This window comes from Lissotriton vulgaris, chromosome 2_1 (assembly GCF_964263255.1).
Source record: "Lissotriton vulgaris chromosome 2_1, aLisVul1.2, whole genome shotgun sequence".
NCBI lineage: Eukaryota > Metazoa > Chordata > Amphibia > Caudata > Salamandridae > Lissotriton > Lissotriton vulgaris.
Window position 1 is genome coordinate 1727616192 of NC_141687.1, and position 24499 is coordinate 1727640690.

Genomic DNA, 24499 nt, shown 5'->3' on the forward strand with positions numbered 1-24499 from the left:
GGGGTGATTACAATTGGCAATGACCGATCCTTATAAGTACCTAGTTATAGTGAAGAAAGGTGGATTCAAGCTGCAGATAAGCCCTTAGTATATAAAAGGGTAGGGCAGGGTAGAGGCCTAGTAGCTTTTGCGCACTAAAGTGTGCACTGCTATGTTGCCCGCTGTCACATTTAAAGGCAGCCCTGCTTTGCAGACTGTCTTTAAAAGTAATTTACAAGAATATTCGATTTTGGAATTAAAGGTACTTTCAAAGTGGTAATCTACCTTCCTTATTTTTACATATAAGCCACCCCCGCCCAGGAGCACGAGGGGTAGGATGCCATGTAACTATTTTTGTATTTATTTTGGAAGCTTATATAGTGCAGGAATCACCCCGAGGGGGTATATCTGCTCTGCGATCAGGCAATTGTAGGGCTACAGACAGTTAATCCACAAAGAGTTTCGTTTTAAGGAGTTTCCTGGGGCGCAAGTGATCATCACAGCTGCACAGAGTATGGGGTAATGAGTTCCACAGCCATTGGACCCTGTAAGCGAAGGCTGTGCCTTCTAAATGTGATTTCTTCACACAGGAAATAGTGAGAAGATTTTTTGTACCCGAGCATAAGACTCCGCTCGGCTGGCAGGGAATATGTTTCAGAGCTAAATAGCTAGATCCTTTGCCATTTTAGGCTTTGAGGACAATACAGCACACTTTGAATATACTAGGAGGCATATTAGTGACCAAGCATGCCGCTGTGTTCTAAACAACTTGTAATCTATTTAACAGAGGTTTGTTGGCAGCATCCAAAAGGATATTACAGTAGTCCCGGTGACTCATAACCAGTGCCTGAACTAAGGTTTTGTGTACCGCTAGTGGAAGAAGCGAAAAAAACAATGCAGCAAGCATAACATATAAAAAAAAGTCCTGGAGGTAGTCCCTATAGCCCACTGTAATGAGGGACATTCTATAATATATTTTATATACCCTGGTGACGGGAAAAGCTGCCAATTTTGTTTTTCCCATAGTAAATTATTAGGTCCATAGACTAAATATTTTAATGTTGTGAATGTATTGCTGGGTAGGGGCTAAATATGTCACTCAAAGACATAAAAAAATGATTACGATAGATCCAACAACTTGCCATTTTTTATTTTATCATAACTAGTACAGACAAAAAAAGTTATATAACATTCTTTTATGTGAGCCATAATTCTACTTTCTAGCAGGCTCTCATAATTGGTCATTTTAAACAGGCTGCTTTGATGATATGATAAGTTGCCTGCATAGAGCAGGGGTTATCAGATGGGGAGGACTTTGAAACTGCAGAAAACAGGTCAGCACAGGGGGACTGGGCAAATCAAACTGGGCTTCAAAGAAAGAGCAGGACAGTAAGGAATGCCAAGCATGCCCCCCCTTTACTGTACCCCTGGCTAGATGGCAGTCCCAGGTATGGAATTTCAGGAGGGCTGTAAATGAAGTGTTAATGGAAATGAGCCACACCAATAGGTTGGTTTAGCCAGTTCTCACTCTAAAGGAAAGAAAATCTGCATCTTGAATTTTAAAGTGCAATGCATTGAGGAACAAGATCATGCTGCACTTGGAGGAAGCTGGTATGCTTTGGGTGGCAGCCTGCACCTCATTGAACAGGGGTGCCCCCATGTGTGCCACCCCAGATATTTGAATGAATATGTAAGAGCTGCATAGCAACTCAGAGTTTGGTGCCTGAAACTTCAAGAAGGACTGCCCTGCTGGAACCCTGATCTGCACCCCAAAGGATTGCAATATAAAGGACTGCTCCTGCTGCAGACTTAGAACTACAACCCTGAGGACTCTGCCTTGCTTTCAAAAGGATTAAGGAGATGATACCCTTGGAGCAACAGCTTAACAGAACTTCCCTGCACCAACTTTCTACTCCAGTATCTTTCTGATCACTATTGTTGTTACTAACCTTCGGACCCAACTCTTTATGTCCTCGATCATCTTTAAAGCGCTCTAATACCCTCTTGGGTCATGTCTGCCTGATATAAACCTTTATATAAATAAATAAATCTTCTGCAAGAATTCAGTAGTTTTGAGTGTGTCCAGTGGACGTTTGATGCTTTGACCACGTGCATAGTCGGAATTGCTGTCCCAAACTTACAAGGACCATCTCAGATCTTCTAGACCTTTTAGATTTGTGTTTTGGACACTTTGAACCCTCAAGAGATACTTCAGGAAGAAGTTCCAGAAGTGTGGAGAAGTTTGGAACAACTTTTGGAAAAAGCTCCATAAGAGTCAAGCTGACTACCTTCAACAGCGTCATGGCCTGCATATTAGGTTCATCCCACTGAAAGTTCCAGAGCTCCAGACTTCCAGGATTTGACCGGGCCTCAAGGAAATGCAATCCAACCGTGTCATATCAAAATCAGCCTGCTGGAGGGGACTGCACGACGTTGAGAGGAAATCCTTCAGAAATGTGTGAAGGTAAAATGTTGACCTGAGCCTCCTGCTTAGTGTATCTGGCCAGGACTACATCGTGGTCAGCCTCAAACTTTGACTTTGTTTTGATCAAATGTGACCAGATTTCCCAAAGGGGCCTTATATGTTTTTAAGCAACAGAACGTGGTTAAACTTTGAAAATTCAGACCTCCGGTTCCTTATATTGGCTTTTTGTCATTTTGGTGTCAGTGTAAAGATAAAAATATTTCCTATTTATGTAAATTGGTGCGAGATTTTTATTGTGCATTGTGTTCTACTCATTAAATGTATTACTTTATTTAAATGTTTTACATACCTGTCTCTTGAGGTAAGCCTCAAAAGGAAGAAGGTGCCCCCTAAAAATTCATTATAGGACTGGGAAAAAGAGGCAAAATGGCCAGAATTCTCTGTGTGCTTCTCGAAAACGCACCAGATCCGGCATGCTACAATGCCCTGCATGTGCGATCAAGAAGATCTGAGAAGAGGCATTGCTTTTCCTGTGCACAGAAAGACCTTGAAGTCACAACTTAGCAACTATGGAAGGTAGTTACCAAACACAGGCATCTATTCAACACTCTTAAAAGAAAGGGTGTCTAAATGGATCTGTCCTACCGCTCCTTTGCCAAATATAAGAAGGTGAGGAGGAGCTCTAGTCTTTCAGAGCACATGCGACAAATATATGAGGATAGCATACCCCATATTGTCTCGCCAGATGTTATGATATACACCATGAGGTCCTGAGGAAGGTGGTTTCCTATCCTTAACGCCCCCGAAACATAGTTTGACTGTATGTTTGGAAAACTCTAGCTCACATCAGAAAATATCTCTGGATTTATTCTAAGATGTATGTGAGATCAAGCTGGGACATGAAAATTGGTTTGTAGTGTGACTGTGTGCATGTGAGGTATGAAGTAGAGAGTGTACATATGGGTCAATATATATTGCAAAATATTTGGTGATGAAACGTGTAGATTTTAATGTACAATTCAGTGTGTTCTTGTTCGGTGTATATATATATATATATATATATATATATATATATATATATATATATATATATATATATATATATATATATATATATATTAGCAGCCCGCCCCAGCGTTGCCTGGGGCAGAAGGGGGCTGGGGGCAGCATTTCAGGCTTGCGTGCACTCCCGCACGGCCCCCGCCCGCCCGCCACGACATTGTCTGTGTCCCGGACAATGTCATGGTGGGCGGGGGCCGGGGCGGGAGTGCACGCAAGACTGAAATGCTGCCCCCAGACCCTGAGCCTTACCGCAGTTGTTACGGGCCAACCTCTCGCACCGGCTCCCTCCCGTCCCGTGTCCCAGAGCCTTACCTGAGCCACCGCCCCTCCCCGAGCTCCTCACTTCACCGCCACTCCTCCTCGCAAGCCTGAAATGCTGCCCCCAGACCCTGAGCCTTACCGCAGTTGTTCCGGGCCAACCTCCCGCACCCTCTCCGTCCCGCCCCGTGCCCCAGAGCCTTACCTGAGCCGCCGCTCCTCCCCGAGCTCCTCACTTCACCGCCGCTCCTCCTCGTCATCACGTACGTTGCGGCCAGCGCTACGTCGTGGCCATCAGCGTCGCGGCCGGCGCTACTTTCAGGGCGCTACTTTTAGTTTTTTAAGTTATATTTTTAAATTTACGTTTTTTTTCAAATTTTCTATAGCCCATGTCCATCTGCACACCCTGAGGATTACAACAATGTATTGGATGAGTGGATTGGCGCTGTGGTTCCTGAGTTTACCTTGCCAAAAGATTTGTGTTCTCTCTTTATAATAGTAGTATAGATGTACATTATTTTTATAACACTGAAATATATGTATTGATATCTGCTTGGACAAAATAAATGAGCTTGAAAAATATGTATGAAAAACTGATTATAAATTACAATAAAATTACATGAATTTGATTAATTATCAATGGCATCTGTTGATGTCCAAGACATCAGGTACTAAAACGCACTTTTGAAGATATATAGGTCAAGTGGGAATGTTTTCATTCTTTTCTTGAATTACGCCTGCCTCCTCACAGACAGCTACCAAGGGTTGAGCCAAGGGCTAATGTTTTGAGACCTTAACTGGACCTAATATTGCAGTTGTCACCTTATTGCTACTGGTAGGTCCAGAGTTACCTCTACTAATGCAACTTCCAACAGAGGGGTATGTCTCACAGTGTGAAAAAACTAATTTTGGAGTTTTTCACTACCAGGGCATGAAATCACACATGTCCAACCTTTCAATTACACATTTCCTGCCCTATGGGCTTCCAAAACCCTACGGTAGAGTTGACTTATTTGTGATAAAAGGGGAATTTAAGGCTTGCCAACGAGGTTTCAATGCCAAATTGACATGGCAGTTTAAAGCTGCATTCAGGCTGCAATGGCAGAAATAGGTGGCACAATAAGTGCTGCAAGCTCACTGGTAGCATTTAATTTCAGGCTCTGGGTATATGGTATACCACTCTAGAAGGGACTTATTGGAAATGTTACTGGCAATTGGTTAATGCCAATGTGACCAAGGGGACTAAGCACAAGCACTTTAGCACTGATTAGCAGTGGTAAAGTGCATAGAGTCTGAAGGCCAACGAAAATGAAGTGCAGCACAAAAGGAGGAGTTGAAGCAAAAAGGTTGGGAAAGACCACTCTAAGGCTGGCAGGTCTAACAATACTCATTCTCTTCGATCTTGATAACGAGTTGTATGGAGTGATATCCACCTCACATATAAGCTGCCTGTGTTACCATGATTGACCAGGTACAGGAAGTTCAAACCAAATTTTGCCTCCAGAAAATCACGCTGGTAGAAGTGCCATCGAGTGGGCTGCAGAGCCAACCATGACCCCTCTGTCCTACTGCACTCATTCTTTCATTGGTCCCTTCCAAACACATTTACCACTTAATCGGAACTGTTGTTAAAAACATGGGTTAAGTCCCACAGAATTAGAAATTGCATGCAGAATTCCCCCTATAAACGTGGTTCCACGCAGTTATTGCTCATACAGCTCCTACAGCGGAGTTTTTCTAGTGATAAAGGGTCACGTGCAGCTATACCGATTGGGAAAGGAAATTCCAGCCACCATGCATCTCCGTGTAAATATTCACCATCAGACCCATATTAGGGTGTTGCCTTGTCACTGAAACATACAATCAATCTTGGGGAAATCATTGTTGTACATAAGTCAGGTCACACCGATTCTTTTGGAAATGGAAAATTAAACCGAGATTTTAAAAGTAAGTATAATGACTGCAGTCCTCTCTGTGCAGGTGTAAGTGCAGATAAATAGACTTGTAGTGTTTAATATATACACTGGGTTTGGAAAATGGGGCTGGATTCATTCTCTGCTTTCAGATGGAAAGTAGTGGCAAGAATATTATTAAAGCGTACATTTTGATAATAAAAACACAGATGCTCTGGCCTAAACGTTGTTGTCACCCTTGCACAAATTTGGACCTTCTTTATCCCTGCACGTGTCAGGAGTTTAATATATATCTATATATATATATATATATATATATATATATATATATATATATATATATATATATATATATATATATATATATATATATATATATATATATATATATATATATATATATATTAAACTCCTGACACGTGTCAGGAGTTTAATATATATATATATATATATATATATATATATATATATATATATATATATATATATATATATATATATATATATATATATATATATATATATATATATATATTACCTACTGGCGGTCGCCAGTAGGTAGTTATAGTTAGGATTTTTTTCAATGTTAAATCTCAAAATTCTATTTGGAATAACTTTGGCACCGGTTGACGAATCTGCCTGAAAATTTCCTGAAAATGGCCTCGCGGCGCCCCGGTCCTTCCCTGAAAGTTTGGGGGGGATTCGTCAAGCGGGGGCCAAGATAAAAGGGGGGTCCCAAAACGCGTTTTCCCCATGTTAATTTCCATAGGGCGGTCGATTTCACTTTTAGCCCGAACGGCTGAATGGATTTCCACCAAACTTGGAAAAATTGTAGGGACTGGTAGCCCGATGTGCCTTTGCTATGTCTCACGATATGTGCTCCAGTGGATTTTGAGTAATTTAGGTTCAAAAAAATATATATATCTATAGGCGCTCTCGGGTGCGCGCACCGGAGTGCGCTCCAGGCGCGACACGCGACTTGCGCGCAGAAAGCTGATTGGCTCTTGGGTGTCTGTAAACATTCTAAACAGTCTGGAGCGGCCGCCATCTTGTGTCTCGGTAAAATCGAGTCACAAGGGGTTTGAAAAAAAAAGGGGCAAATGACCATAAGGGGGAAGAGTAGACCCCCTCTGACCCCCTAGGTTTGATGTAGGGACTAAAATAGGGTCCTGCAGGGCATTAAAAAAAAATTTTCGTTTTGCGCGGGGGAAGCGCATGGTACGCGCACCGGCGAAGCACGGGGAAAATCCAGGACCATATTTATGAAGGCCTTGCGCTGTTAGTTTTGCGCCTCCTGTGCGTCAATTTTTGTGACGCACCAGCGGTGTTAAAAAATGTGCATTGTTATGCAATATTTAAAAAGTGACGCATCTATCTAGATGCGTCACTTTTTAAATATAGTGCAACGAGGTACATTTTATTACACTGCTGGTGTTATGGGTCACTTTTCTGTGCGCACTCCTTATGACAATCCAGATGTGTCATATTTAATGTATGACGAATCATGTTGCAAGGAGTTACAGATACGTCAGTATTTCTGACATATCTGTAAACATAAAAGTGATGCGAGGCAGGTGCAAGATTTTGACGCAACAGCATCCTAAAAGTGACGCAGAGAAATCTTATAGATTTTAGTACGTTGTTATTACCAAGCTTTTTGCGGGGGAATGCCCCCTTTGCATACATTATACCTGACGCAGATATAATGTGGCGCAAAGTTTTAAAAAGTGACCCATGTACCTAGATGCGTCATTTTTTAAAAATAGCGTCAGGTATAATGCATGCAGAGGGGGTGTTCTCCCGCAAAAAGCTTTGTAATAGGGAGGCAGTGAAATCTTTGAGATTTCACTGCGTCAGTTTTAGGATGCTGTTGCGTCAAAATCTTGTGCCTGCTTTACAGCAGGTGTTAGACTGAGGCAAGACCTTTCACATGCTGCTTTCCCCATTTGAAAGGACGCATTACTGGAGTTGCGTCACTTTTGTGACGCACTCCAGCAATGCGTTACTTGGAATGTCATAAGGAGTGCGCACAGAAAAGTGACGCATCGCACCAGTGGTGTAAAAAAAATGTGCCTCGTTGCGTTATATTTAAAAAGTGACGTATCTAGGTAGATGGGTCACATTTTAAAATCAAGCGCCACATTATATCTGCGTGAGGTATAATGCATGCAGAGGGGGTGTTCCCCCACAAAAAGCTTTGTAATAGCGACGCAGTGAAATGTTTGAGAATTCACTGCGTCACTTTTAGGATGCTGTTGCATCCTTTAAATATAGTGCAACGAGGCACATTTTATTACACTGCTGGTGTGATGCGTCACTTTTCTGTCTACAGTCCTTATGACATTCCAGATGTGTCATATTTAATGTATGACGAATCATGTTGCAAGGAGTTACAGATACGTCAGTATTTCTCACATATCTGTAAACATGAAAGTGACGCGAGGCAGGCGCAAGATTTTGACGCAACAGCATCCTAAAAGTGACGCAGAGAAATCTCATAGATTTCAGTACGTCGTTATTACCAAGCTTTTTGCGAGGGATTGCCCCCTCTGCATACATTATACCTGATGCAGATACAATGTGGCGCAGAGTTTTAAAAAGTGACCCATGTACCTAGATGCGTCACTTTTTAAAAAATAGTGTCATGTATAATGCATGCAGAGGGGGTGTTCCTTGCAAAAAGCTTGGTAATAATGACGCAGTGCGTCACTTTTAGGATGCTGTTGCGCCAAAATCTTGCGCCTGCTTCACAGCAAACCTTTCACATGGTTGCTTTTTCCATGTGAAAGGACACATTACTGGAGTTGCGTCACTTTTGTGACGCACTCCTGCAATGCGTTACTTTTGTGTTTACAGATACGTCAGAAATACTGACATATCTGTAACTCCTTGCGAATTGATTAGTCATATATTAAATATGACATATCTGGAATGTCATAAGGAGTGCGTCCAGAAAAGTGACGCATCGCTGTTTTCACGTAGCGATGCGTCACTTTTCAGAAATGAGGCCTCCAGTTTATTCACTGTGTCATAACTTTCTTTTCTAACACTCATCTTCTTTCATTCCTCCTACTTCACTTCCTTTCACCTCTCATACCTTTCTGTTCTTTCTTACTCATTCTCCTTTCAATTATCAATGCACTATATTTCACTTACTCTTCATTTTTTAAGAATATAGCTCTTTGATGAGAATTGGAGGTAGTTCTGAAAAGAACTTTTGGTTTTCTTCTTTTAACTGAACAGGAACAAAAACAGGGAATGGAAACTGCTCAACAGGAGCAAAAAGAAAACAAAAAAATTAGGGGTGGGAAGGGCAGCGATGGTTCTCCAATGCTCGAACCATGAGCTGGACACTTTGCTCCCCATAGGTGAGGAGTTGATTGCAGTATCTGCATCTGAGGACACCATGGTTAAAAGCAGGTTGTATGTTTGGCACCTGCTCCTGCGATTGCCCTCTCCCAGAAGAAGTTGCTCCTCCGGTTGATGTAGAGGCCCCATCTCTGGAAACCTCTTGTGCCAGAGCCCTGACACTTTCCCGGGAAAAATTCTGGGGGTGCCTCCTCTCCACATGTCGGATCATCGTAAAGTTCCCAAAAGAGTACTTTTTTTGGGGGTTACCCCGTGACAGGACCTGTTTGCAGATCCTGCACTCTACTTTTGGTGCATTCACCTTTTTCTGGTCTGCTGGAAACTTAAAAAATTTCCAGATGAAATGCTCTTTGACCTTCGGCTGAGGAGGCTCTTCATCAATGAAATCATTGGAGTCATCTTCACTGCTGGATGGTCTGGCAGCCATGATTATCCAAGAAATATGCAACAGCAAAAAAGGCAGGTCTTTCAGTCACAAAAGTGAAAGAAGAAGTGAAGGAAATGGGTGGGGATTTCATTCATTGTAAAAAAAAACTGTTAGCAACCAATGAAAAGTGTTATTTTAGGGTCACATGACCCGACGCGTTTACGCTGCGCGCTCCGGTGCACTTCCGGGTGCGTTTACGCAGCGCGATCGTAGGCGCTTCCGGGGCGCAAACGTGGCGCGATCGGAGGCGCTTTTGCGTGCGTTTATGCGCCGCGAACGTAGGCGCTTCCGAGGGCACTTACGTTGCGCGCCGAAGTGACGTCATCAATCTTTTATAGAAATGCATAATCATTTTCCTTATTAAAAAAAACTAATTTTATTTGTATGGTACGAAATGTTTTGCATTATTATTAACTTTTCATTCATATTTTTTTTCACGAACGACAGTTGCGCTCTGGGTGCGCTTTCAGATGAGCTCTCGGAAAAGCTTACCGGAGAGCTTAGCTGAAAGCTTCCCGGAGCGCGCACCCAGAGCGCAAAAGAAAAAAATTATATAAAAAAAATTAATACTTAAAAAAAAACAGCAAATTGTAAAAAAAAAAAGGTTAGAAACTCGATATGCAAAGGAATTAGCATTTAAAAAACCTATGAAATTCACTGAAAAAACCATAGGTTTCACACCAGTTATAGTTAGCTGGAAATTTTACTCATATAAAACCATTGAAATTCCCACGTTATAGTTAGATGGACTCACTATAACTTGCGCGTGCAATGCACTGCTGATGACATCACATATTATATCACTCACGACATGGTCAGTGACATCACTCATGACATCACTGATGACACCATCCAGTGAATGTGTGTCTTTCTGAAAAATAAATATATTTTATATATGTATATGTAAAAGTTGATGGGAGAATAAATGTTTAAATAAGTGTCTAAATGGATGGTTTTTAAAAATTGATTGGTTAACTGGCTTAATAAGACATCATCAACAGTGCATTGCACGCGCAAGTTATAGTGAGTCCATCTAACTATAACGTGGGAATATATATATATATATATATATATATATATATATATATATATATATATATATATGTCTCTGCAAACATGTCTACATAGCTGCCAACGTTTAAGACTGCTTTGTGTGACACTTTCATAATTTCCGTGTAATTATGAGTGATATTTCAACGCCTATGAATCGTAAAAACAAGCAATGAAGACAAGGTAAACATATAAATATCAGAAATTACCCCCATTTGAGCAATGAGAAAATCTATCTTGATACTGCTGCAAAGCACCAAAAATGGAAGTACACGAACCTGGTGTCCTTGTAACCTGATTGACAGGTGTGTGTCTGTGTGTGATTTGTGTGGGTGCTATGTGTGCAAGCACATTTGTTTGGACTGACAATTTTAGAATGATACATCTGGGACTATGGCGGGAACTGACTTTTTTGCTGCATTGAGAGGGCCAACAAGAGCCTCCAAGTGGTGACCAGCCACCACAACCATACTCAGACCCTGCCAGCGGCAATGCTGGCCACCAGACATGATTGGGTCTAGAGTAGCGGCTTGGCTCATCGAGCTAGCTGCAGTCAGGCAGGTGTGTTTTGGGTAGCTAGACACCACTTAGTCCTACAGCTCTATGGTTTAAGCAGTGAACTCCGTCAATACAATATTCAGCAATCTGGTCTATGGCAATGCCCTAATGGCCATCATGAATGAATTACTGTTTGCTAAACTCCAGTTGGTTCAAAATACTGCGGGACAACTAATCGGTCATCTTCCACCTTGCTCGACCTCAGAATCCATTCTCAGAACCCTTCATTGACTCCACACAAAAATGCGAGCCACATTTAAACTCCTCTGGTTGGTCCACATAGCCCTGTATGGGGGTGGGCCTCTTTATCTGCAGGGTAAACTGCAGGGTACGCCCCTACTCGGATTCTTAGATCCAGTGAGAAACTACTGTTACGTACTCTGTGTATTCGCACCACCAGGCATGATGACTGTTCATTTTCACATTCCGCCGCCCAGTAATGGAATCTGCTTCTGATGCAACTACATGCATGCAGATTTTAAACAGTTAAAAAAAACTCTTGAAACCGGCTCTTCTAGACTTTGCCATTTTTTAAAATTTGGGCATTCAGAACGTTTGGTGCGGCAAAAGCACTGAGGGACCCACATCCGGGGTTATATGTGCAAACCTACCAAAACATAGCATAGCATAACATAAAAATACACAGAAGGGAAAACATACTCAATTGCCCTAAGTCCAAATAACACCCAAGCAAAAACCAATGGCTAGGAACGGTTATAGAATAAAGGGGCAACATTCACATCAATTACATATCGACCATAGGATTCAATCTGAAACAGTATCTAAATGGAGGGAAAATACCATCAAAGTTATGATCCCCTCATCTAGACATACCTTCGATAAAAGATGTTACAGACAAGAGTGTTAGGAATGGTTGTGCAAGAAATTGCAGCTGCAGGGCCGGCTCTAGGCTCATGGTGGCCCTGGGTAAGGAGCGTAGGTATGGGGCCCGGAAGAGGTGGTCCGGGCGGGGCGGAGCGCGCAGGCCAGTAAAGAGGGGAGGGGGTCAGGGTGTTTAGTAGTGGAACAGAGCCGGAGGCCCCAAATCCCTGCCAGGGGCCACCACGCGAATATGTGTCCATCCTCAGAGGATTAATATATTAAGGATATATATTGGCGTGGTGGCCCCAGGGGTTTGGTGGCCCTGTGCAGGTGCACAGCTTGCACATGCCTAGAGCCGGCCCTGGCAGCTGTCACTCCGGTGGGCGTTAGTCCGTGGTTCAATCAGCTGTGGTGGGGCCCGGAGGGTATGGTTGGCATCACGGGTTCATTCATTACCATGTGTGGCACTACAGTGCCATCAACTAAGCAGCCTGCCAAAACGTTCTTCCTGATTTAACTGCCACCTTCTCATGCCCCTGTTGGCAGGACCCACCCGCCTATTACAGAATTTCACAAACTCCCACCTGACCTCACCGGCTGACTCTGTAGTAGCCACTGGGCATTGACTGACTCACTCCTCCTGATGTCAGTCAATGTATCAGCATTTTGCCCCAGCCGTGCGATTGAATCACGAAATGCCTGTTAGAAACATTATACAGTAGCAGCTGGAGCTCAGCTAGCCTACAAACCTGCCAGGAGCAGCGTGCTGCACGTGCTGCCACTCCAGCTTTCGGTCACTAAAGGGTTTAAAGCAGCTAGCGCTCCGTGCAGCTTGACAGCAAGGGAGGTTAAATGTGTGAATTTGAATTTCAGCTCAGTGCTGCAGACCAGCACACTGGAATGCGTAAGTCTAATGCCTGATGCGTGGTACTTGGCAGGGCTGCTCTATTTGATTTAATGTTCCTGTATCTTTCTTTTCTTCTTCAGTTACAACTAGATGCAAAATATAGCAACCAGACTTGCGGCCTCTGTGGAGATTTCAATGGGGACATGATCAATGAGTTTATCGTAAAAGGTAAGAATCTAGAAAATGAACACTCAGTGTATCATGCCTCACTTATTTTTCAATCATGAAATTCCAGCTGTTTAAAAGTTATAAATTTCTCGCCTCAATTACTCTACATTGCCTAAGAGGGAGAAGATGTTAATGGCATATGGTGTTACATTCTAAGTTCAATTAACATCTTCGGATACTGAAAAAGCAAAAGCCACAGGAACAACCTGTCATAATAATTATTCCCTCCCTGTGCTCTCGCTAGATGTCTTATCTACTACCTCATTGATTTCTAAAGGCAAACCAAATATAGGTATAAATGGAAAGCAATAGATTAAACCTCTGAAGAACATTCACTGAAGCAGTTCTTTTCAGAAAATCCACTTGATCACATTCATACATTTTACAAACTAGTTTTGATCATTCTGAATTCATTTGGAAGCATCGTTTAGCAGAGGTTATTGGGTAGAGGGAAAGTGATCAGTTGTACGATTGTAAAACGCCGCAGTTAAAAAGATGGAGACAACTAGCAAATTAAACATTGTGTGGACGTTTTCAGCTTTGACCCATTAAAACAGTGAACTGATTAAATGACATATTGTAGATAGGTTTCCCCCAACATTTGCACAGGACCCGAGTGACAAAGTACCATTAGTGTTTCAGTGGTGATCCCTTTTTAAATGGCCAATTAAGTGTCACCCCACAAATTCTGCCTTCAGTATTAGCAATGTAATTGAAAGTAAGCATTAGACTCTAAAGATGTTTTGCATCTTTTTATCAAATTGATCATGCTCGAAATGATGCATAATAGAAATTCATAAAACTTTACAAAACCATGAAGAAATCAAGTAAAAATGCTCACTGCTATGTGCAGAGAACAAGCAGAGAGACTAACAATTTAACATGCGTTACAAAATGCCCAAATATTGGAAGAGAAAGCAGAACAAAACAATAACTGTGGCAAAGAACAGTATGTTATTTTCTTTAGCATGGGATAAGACTCTCGTGTTTATTAAAATATATCTTTCTTGTTGGTATTATGGTCACCATACTTTATTGTATCATCACAGTTAAATGATAAGTCCAAATATATAACATTTCGAAAGACAGGCCAACAGAACCGTAAATATTGGCAGAGGGGGAATTGGTTCTAGCTGGTAGTTGTTTAAACTCTGTTTTGTTTACAAAGGGACCATGTCATTTGGAAATCTTACTTACATTTTTTGACAGATTTATCTGAGCCAACCTTAATAAGATGTGTGATTTGAGTTGCCTGACTGCAAGAACTAATTGTTCTGACAGTGAAGCTGGTAGACCAAAAACGCCTGTACCCTATAGGCTATTTTCAGGTACATTATGCTTCTTTTGCCGGTGTCAGGGGGTGGGGGTGTTTAACCTCCATAACTGTTTGCAGCAAATGGATGGCAATTATCTCAAAGTATTACAACACATGCACGGGACGCACAGTCGGCTGGTTCCTGATAGAAACACAAAGTGTTGCATGAATTATCTGGATCACCAGGTTAGAAGGTTGTCCCACCGATCAAAGGAAACTCCACCTCCTTTTCTCATTCCCTGCAGAGGCTGCGAAGCTGAGAAGGAGCTCTCAGGAATGAAGAAAGGGACGACTTGGGCCCTCTTTGGCTGATGTACCCTACTCCTGGCCTGCACTCTGGACTTCTTAAACTGTCTCAAAGGGTGGCTACACAAGCTCCATCAGTACTTCTCGGGACCAGCAGTGAGCGACCTGCAGAAGTATTGGAAGGCAGAGATTTCCTAGACTTCTGTGCTGTGGTCAAACTGTTAGTGCCGTAAGAGTGGTACCCGATTCCTCTTGAACCCACAGTAGCCCTGAAAGCTGTGGAAGGCCTGGATAAAAAGGAAGAGCAGGCAAGGAGATGTGTCTGCTGTGGGAAACTTTGGATACTACTGCCAAGAAGACCAGAGGACAGGAACATATCAGGGCAGGGAAGCAGCGAGGGCCCAGCCCCCCCCCCCCCCGCACAGCTGTACCAGAAGACGAAACGGCAGTGCCAGAGGGCTTAAAAGCCAGTATGAAATGCTCACACTATAGCCTACGGTTTAGGAGGCTACTGCAAAACACCTCTGGTGGCTAGCGCACACCACCAGTAGCAACTAAAAGCAGAAATCCCACTGGAATCAGTCCCAGCATATTGCAAAACCAGTGATCCTCCTCTGTGCAGCACCTTTGGAGCCTGCTGCGGGTTCCCCCTATACAGGGGCATAAGAAACTACTGAGAAAACCCTAGCACAATTGCAGGTTCCTGTCCAGGGATCCCGTTTGTGAGGGGTACACCTGCGAGGCCATGCTATTTCTAAAAATCATACCCCATCTTAGAGGTATGGAACTTACAAGAGGCTATCATACCACCATCCCAGGAAACCCCAGGCATGTGTAGCATTCCCTCTGAGGAGGGAGGCTCCCCAGGAACCAGCAGCACTGACTTTGCTCCTCTCCTGCTCCCTGTGCTTATGAGCAGCCATGTGTGAAGAGCAGTGAACTTCAGAGTAGTGCGTGGCATGGAAAACTGTGAAACCACATGGCTCTGTACTGATGCATGTTCCTGAAGCACCAATGGGCATCTGCTTTGATGGACGTACAAGGGGGCGCACGTTAATAAGCAAACATTCACACTGTAGTGCTGCATGAAAGAAGAAAAAAAGTAAATAGACTTTAGGTAAAAGCTCCCCATATAAGCTTTTAGAGGCTTCCACAAATATTTGGATTTTTCCAGCAGGTGCTCAGGAGGAACCGGGAAATTGCAGAGTAGCAGAAATTAGGCAGTTAACACGAGTCAGCAATGCTGCGAGTGCAAGATGATATCTTTTTTTTAGATTACATTTTCCTTCCCCGTCGTCTTCCGACTCCCCCTCCGCACTTATCTGCACAGATTGCTGATGCTCTTTAGAAAGCCAGTATGCGATGCATTTTTGATTGAGAATATTCCATTATGTTCTATTAGGTTTCTGTTGTAAGCGTAAATTGAGATGGAACTGTTTTCAGGAGTAGGCCCTGTTGCTTTACACATTTTCACTAGGTATTCAACAGACAATGGGTACACACTAGATTAAGAGGGTTAGATGCCCTCTAAGATCTGATGTCTACCCTGTTTTTTTCTGTGAGAGATTTCAGGTGAAATTCCACCCGTAATCGGGTGAAACTTTGTTTTTATGTGTAGTATTTAGTTGTGCATGTATCATTTTAACAAAAAAAGGATAAAAAGACAATTTTTGGAAAATTACTTTAAATATTGTTGAATTCTACCTAACGTCAACAGTACCTCCCTGGATCAGCTTTTCACAGCTCTACCTCACTACCCACTAAAAGATAAGCTAGAAGAAATTTCCTTTATGCCAGCATGATCAAAGAGTTTCACCATTCTACATTACGATTTGTAACAACCACCACGCGGTGACATATGCCCTGGAACTGCACCCGATGCATCCCTGGCCAGGTGTGGTTAGAGGCTATATAATAAATGGGCAGAGACCGCACATGGTCATCTGTCTCACACTGTACCTCTTTGTGTGTGTGTCATTGATCTAGTGTGGAGTGCAAAAAAAAGATGGATTTAGGCCCAGATCTCTGTACTGGGGTGAACATATGACATTGTTCTGCATTCTGTCCATCAGTTGTTGTTTTTGCATTGATCTAGTGTGACATGCTCAGTCCTAGTGCCCTAAGTGGGAGGGCCTGTTACACTGGCGAGAGGAGGGGGATGTCCAACCCCACTGCAACAAAGGCCACACTACAACGACTCTGTGGGCATTACACTGCCGACTCCTATGAGCCACCATCGACCTGTTCAGTAGTGGAGTCTGCTAGGCCTGCATTGACACCAGTCTAGTCAACTTATGTCAGAGGCGCAGTAAACACGCATAGGGGAGACACCATTATCCAGTACCCACAGTGACAAGCCAACAACCAAGTACCTGCCTAGTTTCAGAGGTGAGAACTGCATTCCTGGACATCCTCAACACTCGGAGTTGCTTCTGCCTGGCACCTCCCTACTCTGCCACCTCACATTGTGTGCAACAGAGCACTCGCCTCGGACGATCGCTTCATAGCTGCTAGGACCAGCTCAACCACATGGAATGATGGGCAGCCCTCCTCCTTTTGTGCATCTGAATGCCGTGGATGCCCTGTTAAAAGGGCCCCACCCTCTGCATCATTATGCCCGACCACTGCTGCACTCATCGCATTACACCTAGAAGAGGAACAAGCAGCAATCTAACACAGTGAAACACCAGTACACAGAAAACAAAAAACAAAAAAAAGAGAAAAAAAACAATAAGAGACGCAATATGCTGTAAAGGGATCATAAAGAATAAAAACACAAAACAAAAGAGTGTAAAGGGACATGTCAGGGGACAATACCATGTCACATCCACTAATGTAGCACATCAGACAAGGATTTCACAAGATTTGCCTTCCCCACCACATACCATAGTTGGCGCATTGCCACCCTTCAGTGAGCTAGTAGATCTAGCTACAGACTCACCGCACCAGAAGACATGACTTGGAAGGTTAGAAAACTACTTTATAGCTATCTGTGATTACGATGGGTCCATAAAGCATTCTCTCCTACTTCATTGTGCAGTTGTACAAATCTTCGAAGAATTTGAGCTCCTCCCTTACACATATGCTGCAACTGACTATGAGGTTGCCTTAAAAGCACACAGTGACTGATTCACAGAATGAATCAGAGACAAAATCCTAAACGTACTACTTATGGTATACACAGAATGCACTCACAACTCCTAACCTTACGTCTGCACTCAGGCCGGAATTTACGCACCTGGAGAGGAATTTATGCACTCTGGGCAAAATTCCCACAATTGTGCTAGAATTTTCACACTCGGGCCGGAATCTCTGCTTCCAGGCCTTAGGTGTTAATTGACTATATCTGATCCATGGTGGGGATTGTAGACACTTGGTCAGGTGATTAGCATTGAGGAAAGTGCACAGGCGGCCAGAATGTGGGTATTCCAGCCTGGAAGCGGATATTCCATCACAAGTACCGGGTTTCCTCTCCAGGTGCAGAAATTCCGCTCTGGGTGCGGGAATTCCGGCCCGAGTCTAGGCAAAGTTAGGAGTCGTACGTGCATTCTGTGAATACCTTAAGAAGTAAGTTAAGGATTTTGCCACAGATTAGGTCTCAATGAGCATTTTAACATTCAATTTTAATAAACCCTGACTTTGAGCGCTTCCAGCTCCACCATTCTTGTCAGAAGGAAGGTGAGTTGTTTGATACTTTCTAGGTATGACTGCCGGAACTAGCCAGTACATGTACAGCTGAGGATCAACCCAAAGAGGGGCAGACCCAAATCATCCAGGGCTGCAGAAGCAAATTACTAAGAGGGCTTATCTTGAGGCAACTGAACATCAGCCTGGATGATATTCTGGTTTTGCTCAAGTCTCATGACATTTCTGCAGCAAGATCTACTGAAATGGATATCGCAATCACGCAACAGCCAGAGTGCACACCCACAGTCAAAGTGGAATGCACTGAAGCTATTCACATGGGCAGCAAGACAAGGAAAACAAAGACGTCAGTGCAATGTTTGCCGGAATCAAGCTTTGAACACTACTGCTGCAGTGCATCCACTCGACAAATACCCCACCCAAGGTTTCATATGCTCTAAATGTGGTAAACTAAACCATTTGTCTCTGTCTGTAGAAGTGATCTTATAAGACGAGACACACAAGCAGGTAAGACCTGACCAAAGTTAATCCTACGGTTGTCCACGGATGACAATACATCCTTAGGGAACACCAAAGTACCTCCACACTGGAGAACTCCTCGCCTGATGGCAAGGAAGAAGAATTTCTGATATTCTTCAAAAATTAACTCAAACAACACCGACAGCCCCAACCAACCTGCCTGGTTGACGTTGCAGGGTCTGTGTCAAAGGCCTCATTGACACAGGCGGTTCGGTAAATGTGATAGAAATCCAACAATATCAGCACCTGCGACCAGAGCTGCCATTAGTCAGTACGAATACCAAAATATTCACATATGGAAGCCAATCACCGCTCCTGCTAAGAGAAACAAATGGAAGTTCAAATAAGATCCGAAGACCAGAAGTCTTGGCAACTGTCAATGTTTTTGACAAAGAGGCCGACACTCTTATTGGCAGCCACACTGCAAAGGACCTGAGATTAGTATCTTTCGCAAGGAAAGTGAATGCATTCTAAGCAGACAAACTCATAAGCCAGTTGTCTGAATTGTTCCAAGGGCTTGTGTGCTTTAAAGCCCCTCCAGTGAAGCTACACATTGACTGAACTGTGAAGCCCATCACTCTTCACCACAGGCGTGTGACTTTCCATCTGAGACTGGGAGCAAGGGCTAAGCAAACTGGAAAACCTAGGGTTGATAGAGAAAGTATTCGGTCCAACCCGGTAGGTGTCCCCAATGGTCATCGCCCCCCAAAAAAACAGCCCATCAAGATACGGCTCTACATTGATATGTGACTTCCCAACCAAGCCATGAAGCAGGAGCGACATATTACTCTGACAATGGATGATATCTTTGCTGACCTGAATCAATCAAGGGCCTTCCACCAGCTTATGCTAGCCAAGGAGAGTTGCTGCATCACCAACAACTCAACGCATCTGGGGTTACGCAGATATACGTGGCTGAATTTCGGGATCTCGTCCACAGCGGAAGACTTCCTAGATGCTATCAGAAAAACTCTGTCAGGCCTTCAAGGGGTCATGGCTGTAAGTGATGACATCCTGAGCCACTCTACAACCACCAAGGAGGACCATAGACACCTCCGAGCAGCACTGAAATGACTGTCAGAGAACGGTCTCACCCTCCACCAGGAGAAGTCCTCTATCTTTCAACATTCTATTGAGTTCTTTGGCTATGTGTCCAAACAACATTGACCCAAGCAAGTCGCATTTGAAGTTTGTACCTTCATGGACATGGCCACCTATTTTGGCTCGGTCATCTTGAAATAAGTGACTATTTCTGAGCCTCTACAGGCCCTGATGAAAGTACATGCTCCCTGGCAGCAGGGACCAGAAGGAAGAGGAGGCATTCCAAAAGGTGAGAGAAGCCTTGCTGAGCAAAATGCCAATGGCCTATTTTAGTCCCAAGAGCCAGACTGAATCCCAGGATGATGTCAGCCCTATAGGCCTGGGGCCCATCCTCACACAAGAAGTGGAGCCAGGAAAATGGGCACCCATGCATTCACCAGCAAAGCCCTCACGCCAAAAGAGCCCTGATACTCCCAAATAGCAAGAGAAGCTTTGACCATCAAATGGGCGTGCAGCCACTTCCATCTATACCTCAGTATTAGGCTATTCCTTTTTATCACAGACATCAGACGGTTGTACCTATTGTTTGGGGGCACAGCTCCACTTCCTTCTACCTGGATCGAGTCCTGGGCCATTTACCTGCAACACTACCAAATGGAAATAACTTATTGATCTAGGGGCAAGAATGCTGCTTATTTCCGCTCCCGGCACCTGCCTTCATATGCCAAAGACAACTATGACATCCCGGGAGCCACCAAGGCGTATGTCAGCAGGGTGACACAAATTGCATGCCCATGAGCACTCACCCTACAGGAAGTCAGCATTGCCGCGCAGTCTGACTCAATCCTAATAAAGATTATGGATGTCCCCCATTGAGGGTCATGGCAGAATTTCTTGGAGAGGCCAACAACTGACTTGGCCCCGAAAAGGAACGCTTGATCAAAATGTGGTAGGTGAATGATGAGCTAAGTGTCACCCGAGAAGGGCTAGTACAGACGAGGGGCTTGCATCATCATACCTGAAAACCTGCAAGACAAGGTAACTGCCTCATGCTAAGGAGGACACCATGGGACTGTTTGAATGAAATCCAGAATGAGAGAGAAGGTCTGGTTTGCCTGGTTAGAGCCAACCATTGACAAAGCTGTGAAATGCTGTCTCGTTTCACCCAAAATCTGCTACAACCACCAGCACCAATTATCACTGAGCAACCGAGCACCACTCCATGGTCCCAGGTGAGGTTGGATTTTCATAGCTTCCCAGATGGACGCATTGCCCCCATAATGGTCAACAGTTGCTCCAAGTTTCCCATTGGAAGAATCCACAGACTGTGCAAAAATAGCCCTGATGCTGGAAAGACCTTTTATGCTGTTTGGCCTCCCAAATGAAATAAAGACAGACAATGGCCCACCTGTCTAGAGATCGGAGTTTGAATTAACATCCGAACAACCTGGGGATCAAACACAACAGAATTAACCCTTAATGGCCAAAAGCCAACAGCGAATTTAAACACTTTATGCACACCCTGACCAAAACCCTCACTGTACCACGCAATGGTCTCCATGGTCCCTAATGCTCAACGGATACTGACTTGACACTATCCCAGTCTCCCTAGGGTGGACTCCATTGCCACATGATCTGGCATGTACCCAGGCCAGGCACACTCAAACCAACATGCGCACCAGTGTGAGGCAGCATGCAAGAGTCTAGATAATATCCCCAAAGAAAAAGTATTGATAATATATTGATTAAAAGCATCAGAGTCTACACTAAACAAAAAATACATGATGCTTTTGCTCAACTTCTTATAGAGAGCACCACTGCTATTGACCGTATTACAGCCATACGTGCCACCACAGCCTTCTACCTTAAAAGCATTTGTTCCTTTTTCCGGCATGAATCGAAATCTTACATTTGTAAGTCATTGGCAACCGAGTATTATATTGATTCAAAATTGAAAACGTCTAACATACGTGACTAGGTGAACATTTTCCTTTTGCTGGCATCCTTGCGTCTGCGGGAAAGGGCATGTTGTATCACTGAAGGAAGAAGCATGTTCAAACAGAAAAAGTTCGCACTAATTTTTAAAGGGTCCCATCACTGTCTCTTCTCAACAACAATGGCCAACTAGAGTAGCCCTCAACCACTCCCTTCAAGTTGTTCCATGAATAGAATGCAATGTGCTTCTTTACATTTCTAGATAACGATTGTATCCCTTTGCATCCTTGTGAGACTTACTGTTTATTTAAAGTTGGTGTTTGAGCTGGGCATCAGCAAACACGAGCTGACAGGAGACTTATTTTAAATACTTGGTGGCATGGATTCGCTATAGGATATTTTTTTTCAGATCATTTTTGGAGAAATTAGAGTCTATCATCTCCGTAAATTTAATTTCTTTATTCCTTGCACAATCCACCAAATGAACAGAAGGCTGGCACTGGAGGTATATTAGATGACCATTAATAATGGACCATCTCATGTTTGACTCCGGAAGGTCTAGGTTTGGGCAAATTATCTACGTATTGATATAGGATTAGCCTAGCCTGGGAGCAACAGAGCGCTGCGCAATATTGCTGTAAATTGTTACATATTCATTAAAGTGGCTAACTGAGAGGAACAACTCAGGCTATTCTCACATGTGGCAATTTTTGTGGGAAAGGCAGCATTTTTACCCAAAATCCATGCGCTACCCTATGTGATATCCATTATATTTTTTTAGATGACATTGGGGTTTACTTTTAGACTCAGAATGTTTACGCGGTCTAAACCCCATCCCTCTTACTCTCTTCAGCTTTGTTGCCAGGCATATTGGATTCTCCTTTGAATTTGTATTTGATATAAAAATATGAAACTCCCCTATCTACTCATTAGAGCTCTATGATACCAAATATTTGGCCTCCGTGTTGAAGCTTAGTGACTAATCACACATACACCAGCATATTCTCAGCTTCTCAGCTCTGTGTCCAGTAGCAGAATTTAATGCTACTACCCGCTGCCTATATTCTCCTTGAAACACTCCACTGTTACCTTATTCAGTCATTACAAAACTATCAACTTTGTCCCCATGCTTGCTTGTTTCAGTGCAGCGTAATATCATCCACTAGTCAATACATTTTCAATGAATCAGACTCCTACGGCAGCAGCCATTACATCATTTTCGCCAGTACTTCACTTCCTAAACCCTGCAAAATTTGGCTAGTAAAGGAGTAACAGTTCTTACCATATACAGCACAAACACTACTCCTTATGATTAAATCTTCATAAGTAGCAATATGCCTGAAAAAGAAGAACGTCTGGCAGATCCTAATTCTCGAGCACACTACCTCACTCAAACCCCCGTTAGCCAAACCACGGCAAAGAAATCACATTTTGTGGCAAAGAATCAGTCACAATCTCATTATACCTCCCTTTCCACACAGACATCAAATATCTCTCTTTTCATATCGAACTGCAATGAACTTCTTACAATGTTATCGTTTTAACTGTTGTTGCAACCAAAGCTTACGAAAGGATAATGATTTTTACTTGTCTACATTTTCATAGATTTTAACTTCAGTTAATTATGTAATATGTGTTTTTCTCATGCTTTTATGATTTGTAACGAAATCAAATAAAAGTAATACTTACTCACTTACTCATTATAAGAATCAGAACAACATGTCTCCCTTCCTCCTTCCTCACACGCTCCTCTGCCCTAAAATGCATGCTGACAGATGCCCGATCAGCAGTTGCTCATGTTTGCCAAATTGCAAACTTACTAACTACCCACCTGCTGACATGCTTTTCATCACAGAAACATAGCTCACCCCTATATCATCATAGTACCAGAAGGTTTTACATTAGATATAAAGGGTAACCAATTAAAAATGGAAGGTTAGCTATAATCCACAAAAAATCTTGGGTTCATATAGAATCAGTCCCTTATTAATTTCCCATTTACATTTACATTTACATTTACATTTACATTTACATAATCAGAGATTCTCTCAGAACTCTGTTTTTTCCTAACCTGGGTTTATTGAGTTGGGTGTGGCTCATGCATATCAGAGACAGAATATCAAAGATTATAGAATCCTAACTCCCTTCCCCTATTCCGACCCCACCCAAATGAATCAGTCAAATGAATCAGTCCCATACCACCCCCCTCAACTACGTGGATTGCAGTACTTTGTACACTGATGACACGGTGGTAAGCAGATATGAATGTGATTAGATGGCTGTTAAACTCTTACAACATGGTCTACATCATGAGAAGTAACCTCCCAGTAAATATTATGAGTACAGGGAAAATTGTTCACATTAAGTTCGGCTGAGTGCATAGATAGGCCATAAGGCGCGCCCAAAAATCTTTGGGTCGTGAGGTTTCAGGTAGCTCCTCCGCATATACCTCTAATTGGTCCCTGTAATAAATCAAGTCTCGAAACCAGTTTTTAACAGTGGGTATAGGTATAGTTTTTGCCCCCCAGCAAAGTGCAACAGACCTCTTCGCAAACAGAGTGGAAACAGCAACTATCCGCCTATTACATGGTTTTAACTGTTTCACATATCCCAGCAGGCAGATTTCCGGTGTAAAATGTATAGGTTCCAACAAAACCTCCGTGAGGATATGTACAATCTTAGACCAGAAAGCAGATATTCCAGAACAGGTCCAGGACATATGTAAAAAATCCGCGTCAGCATGCCCTCATCTCACACAATTAGCATGTTCACGCAAACCATATTTGTGAAGTTGCCTTGCCGCAGAAATGTCTGGGTGAGAAGCCAGAGGTAACCACTGGGCATAAATATATGGAAGTCC

The 24499-nt window shown here is 43.1% G+C and overlaps 1 protein-coding gene across 1 annotated transcript in view; it reads left to right on the plus strand.

Moving 5' to 3' along the window:
- The window catches only part of LOC147733201 (mucin-2-like), a 1190401-nt gene that overhangs the window by 301644 nt on the left and 864258 nt on the right, over window positions 1–24499 (plus strand). Inside the window, exon 5 of the mRNA XM_086957735.1 lies at window positions 12851–12938. Coding sequence (XP_086813861.1) covers window positions 12851–12938 — 88 coding nt within the window. The remainder of the gene's footprint in view (window positions 1–12850; window positions 12939–24499) is intronic.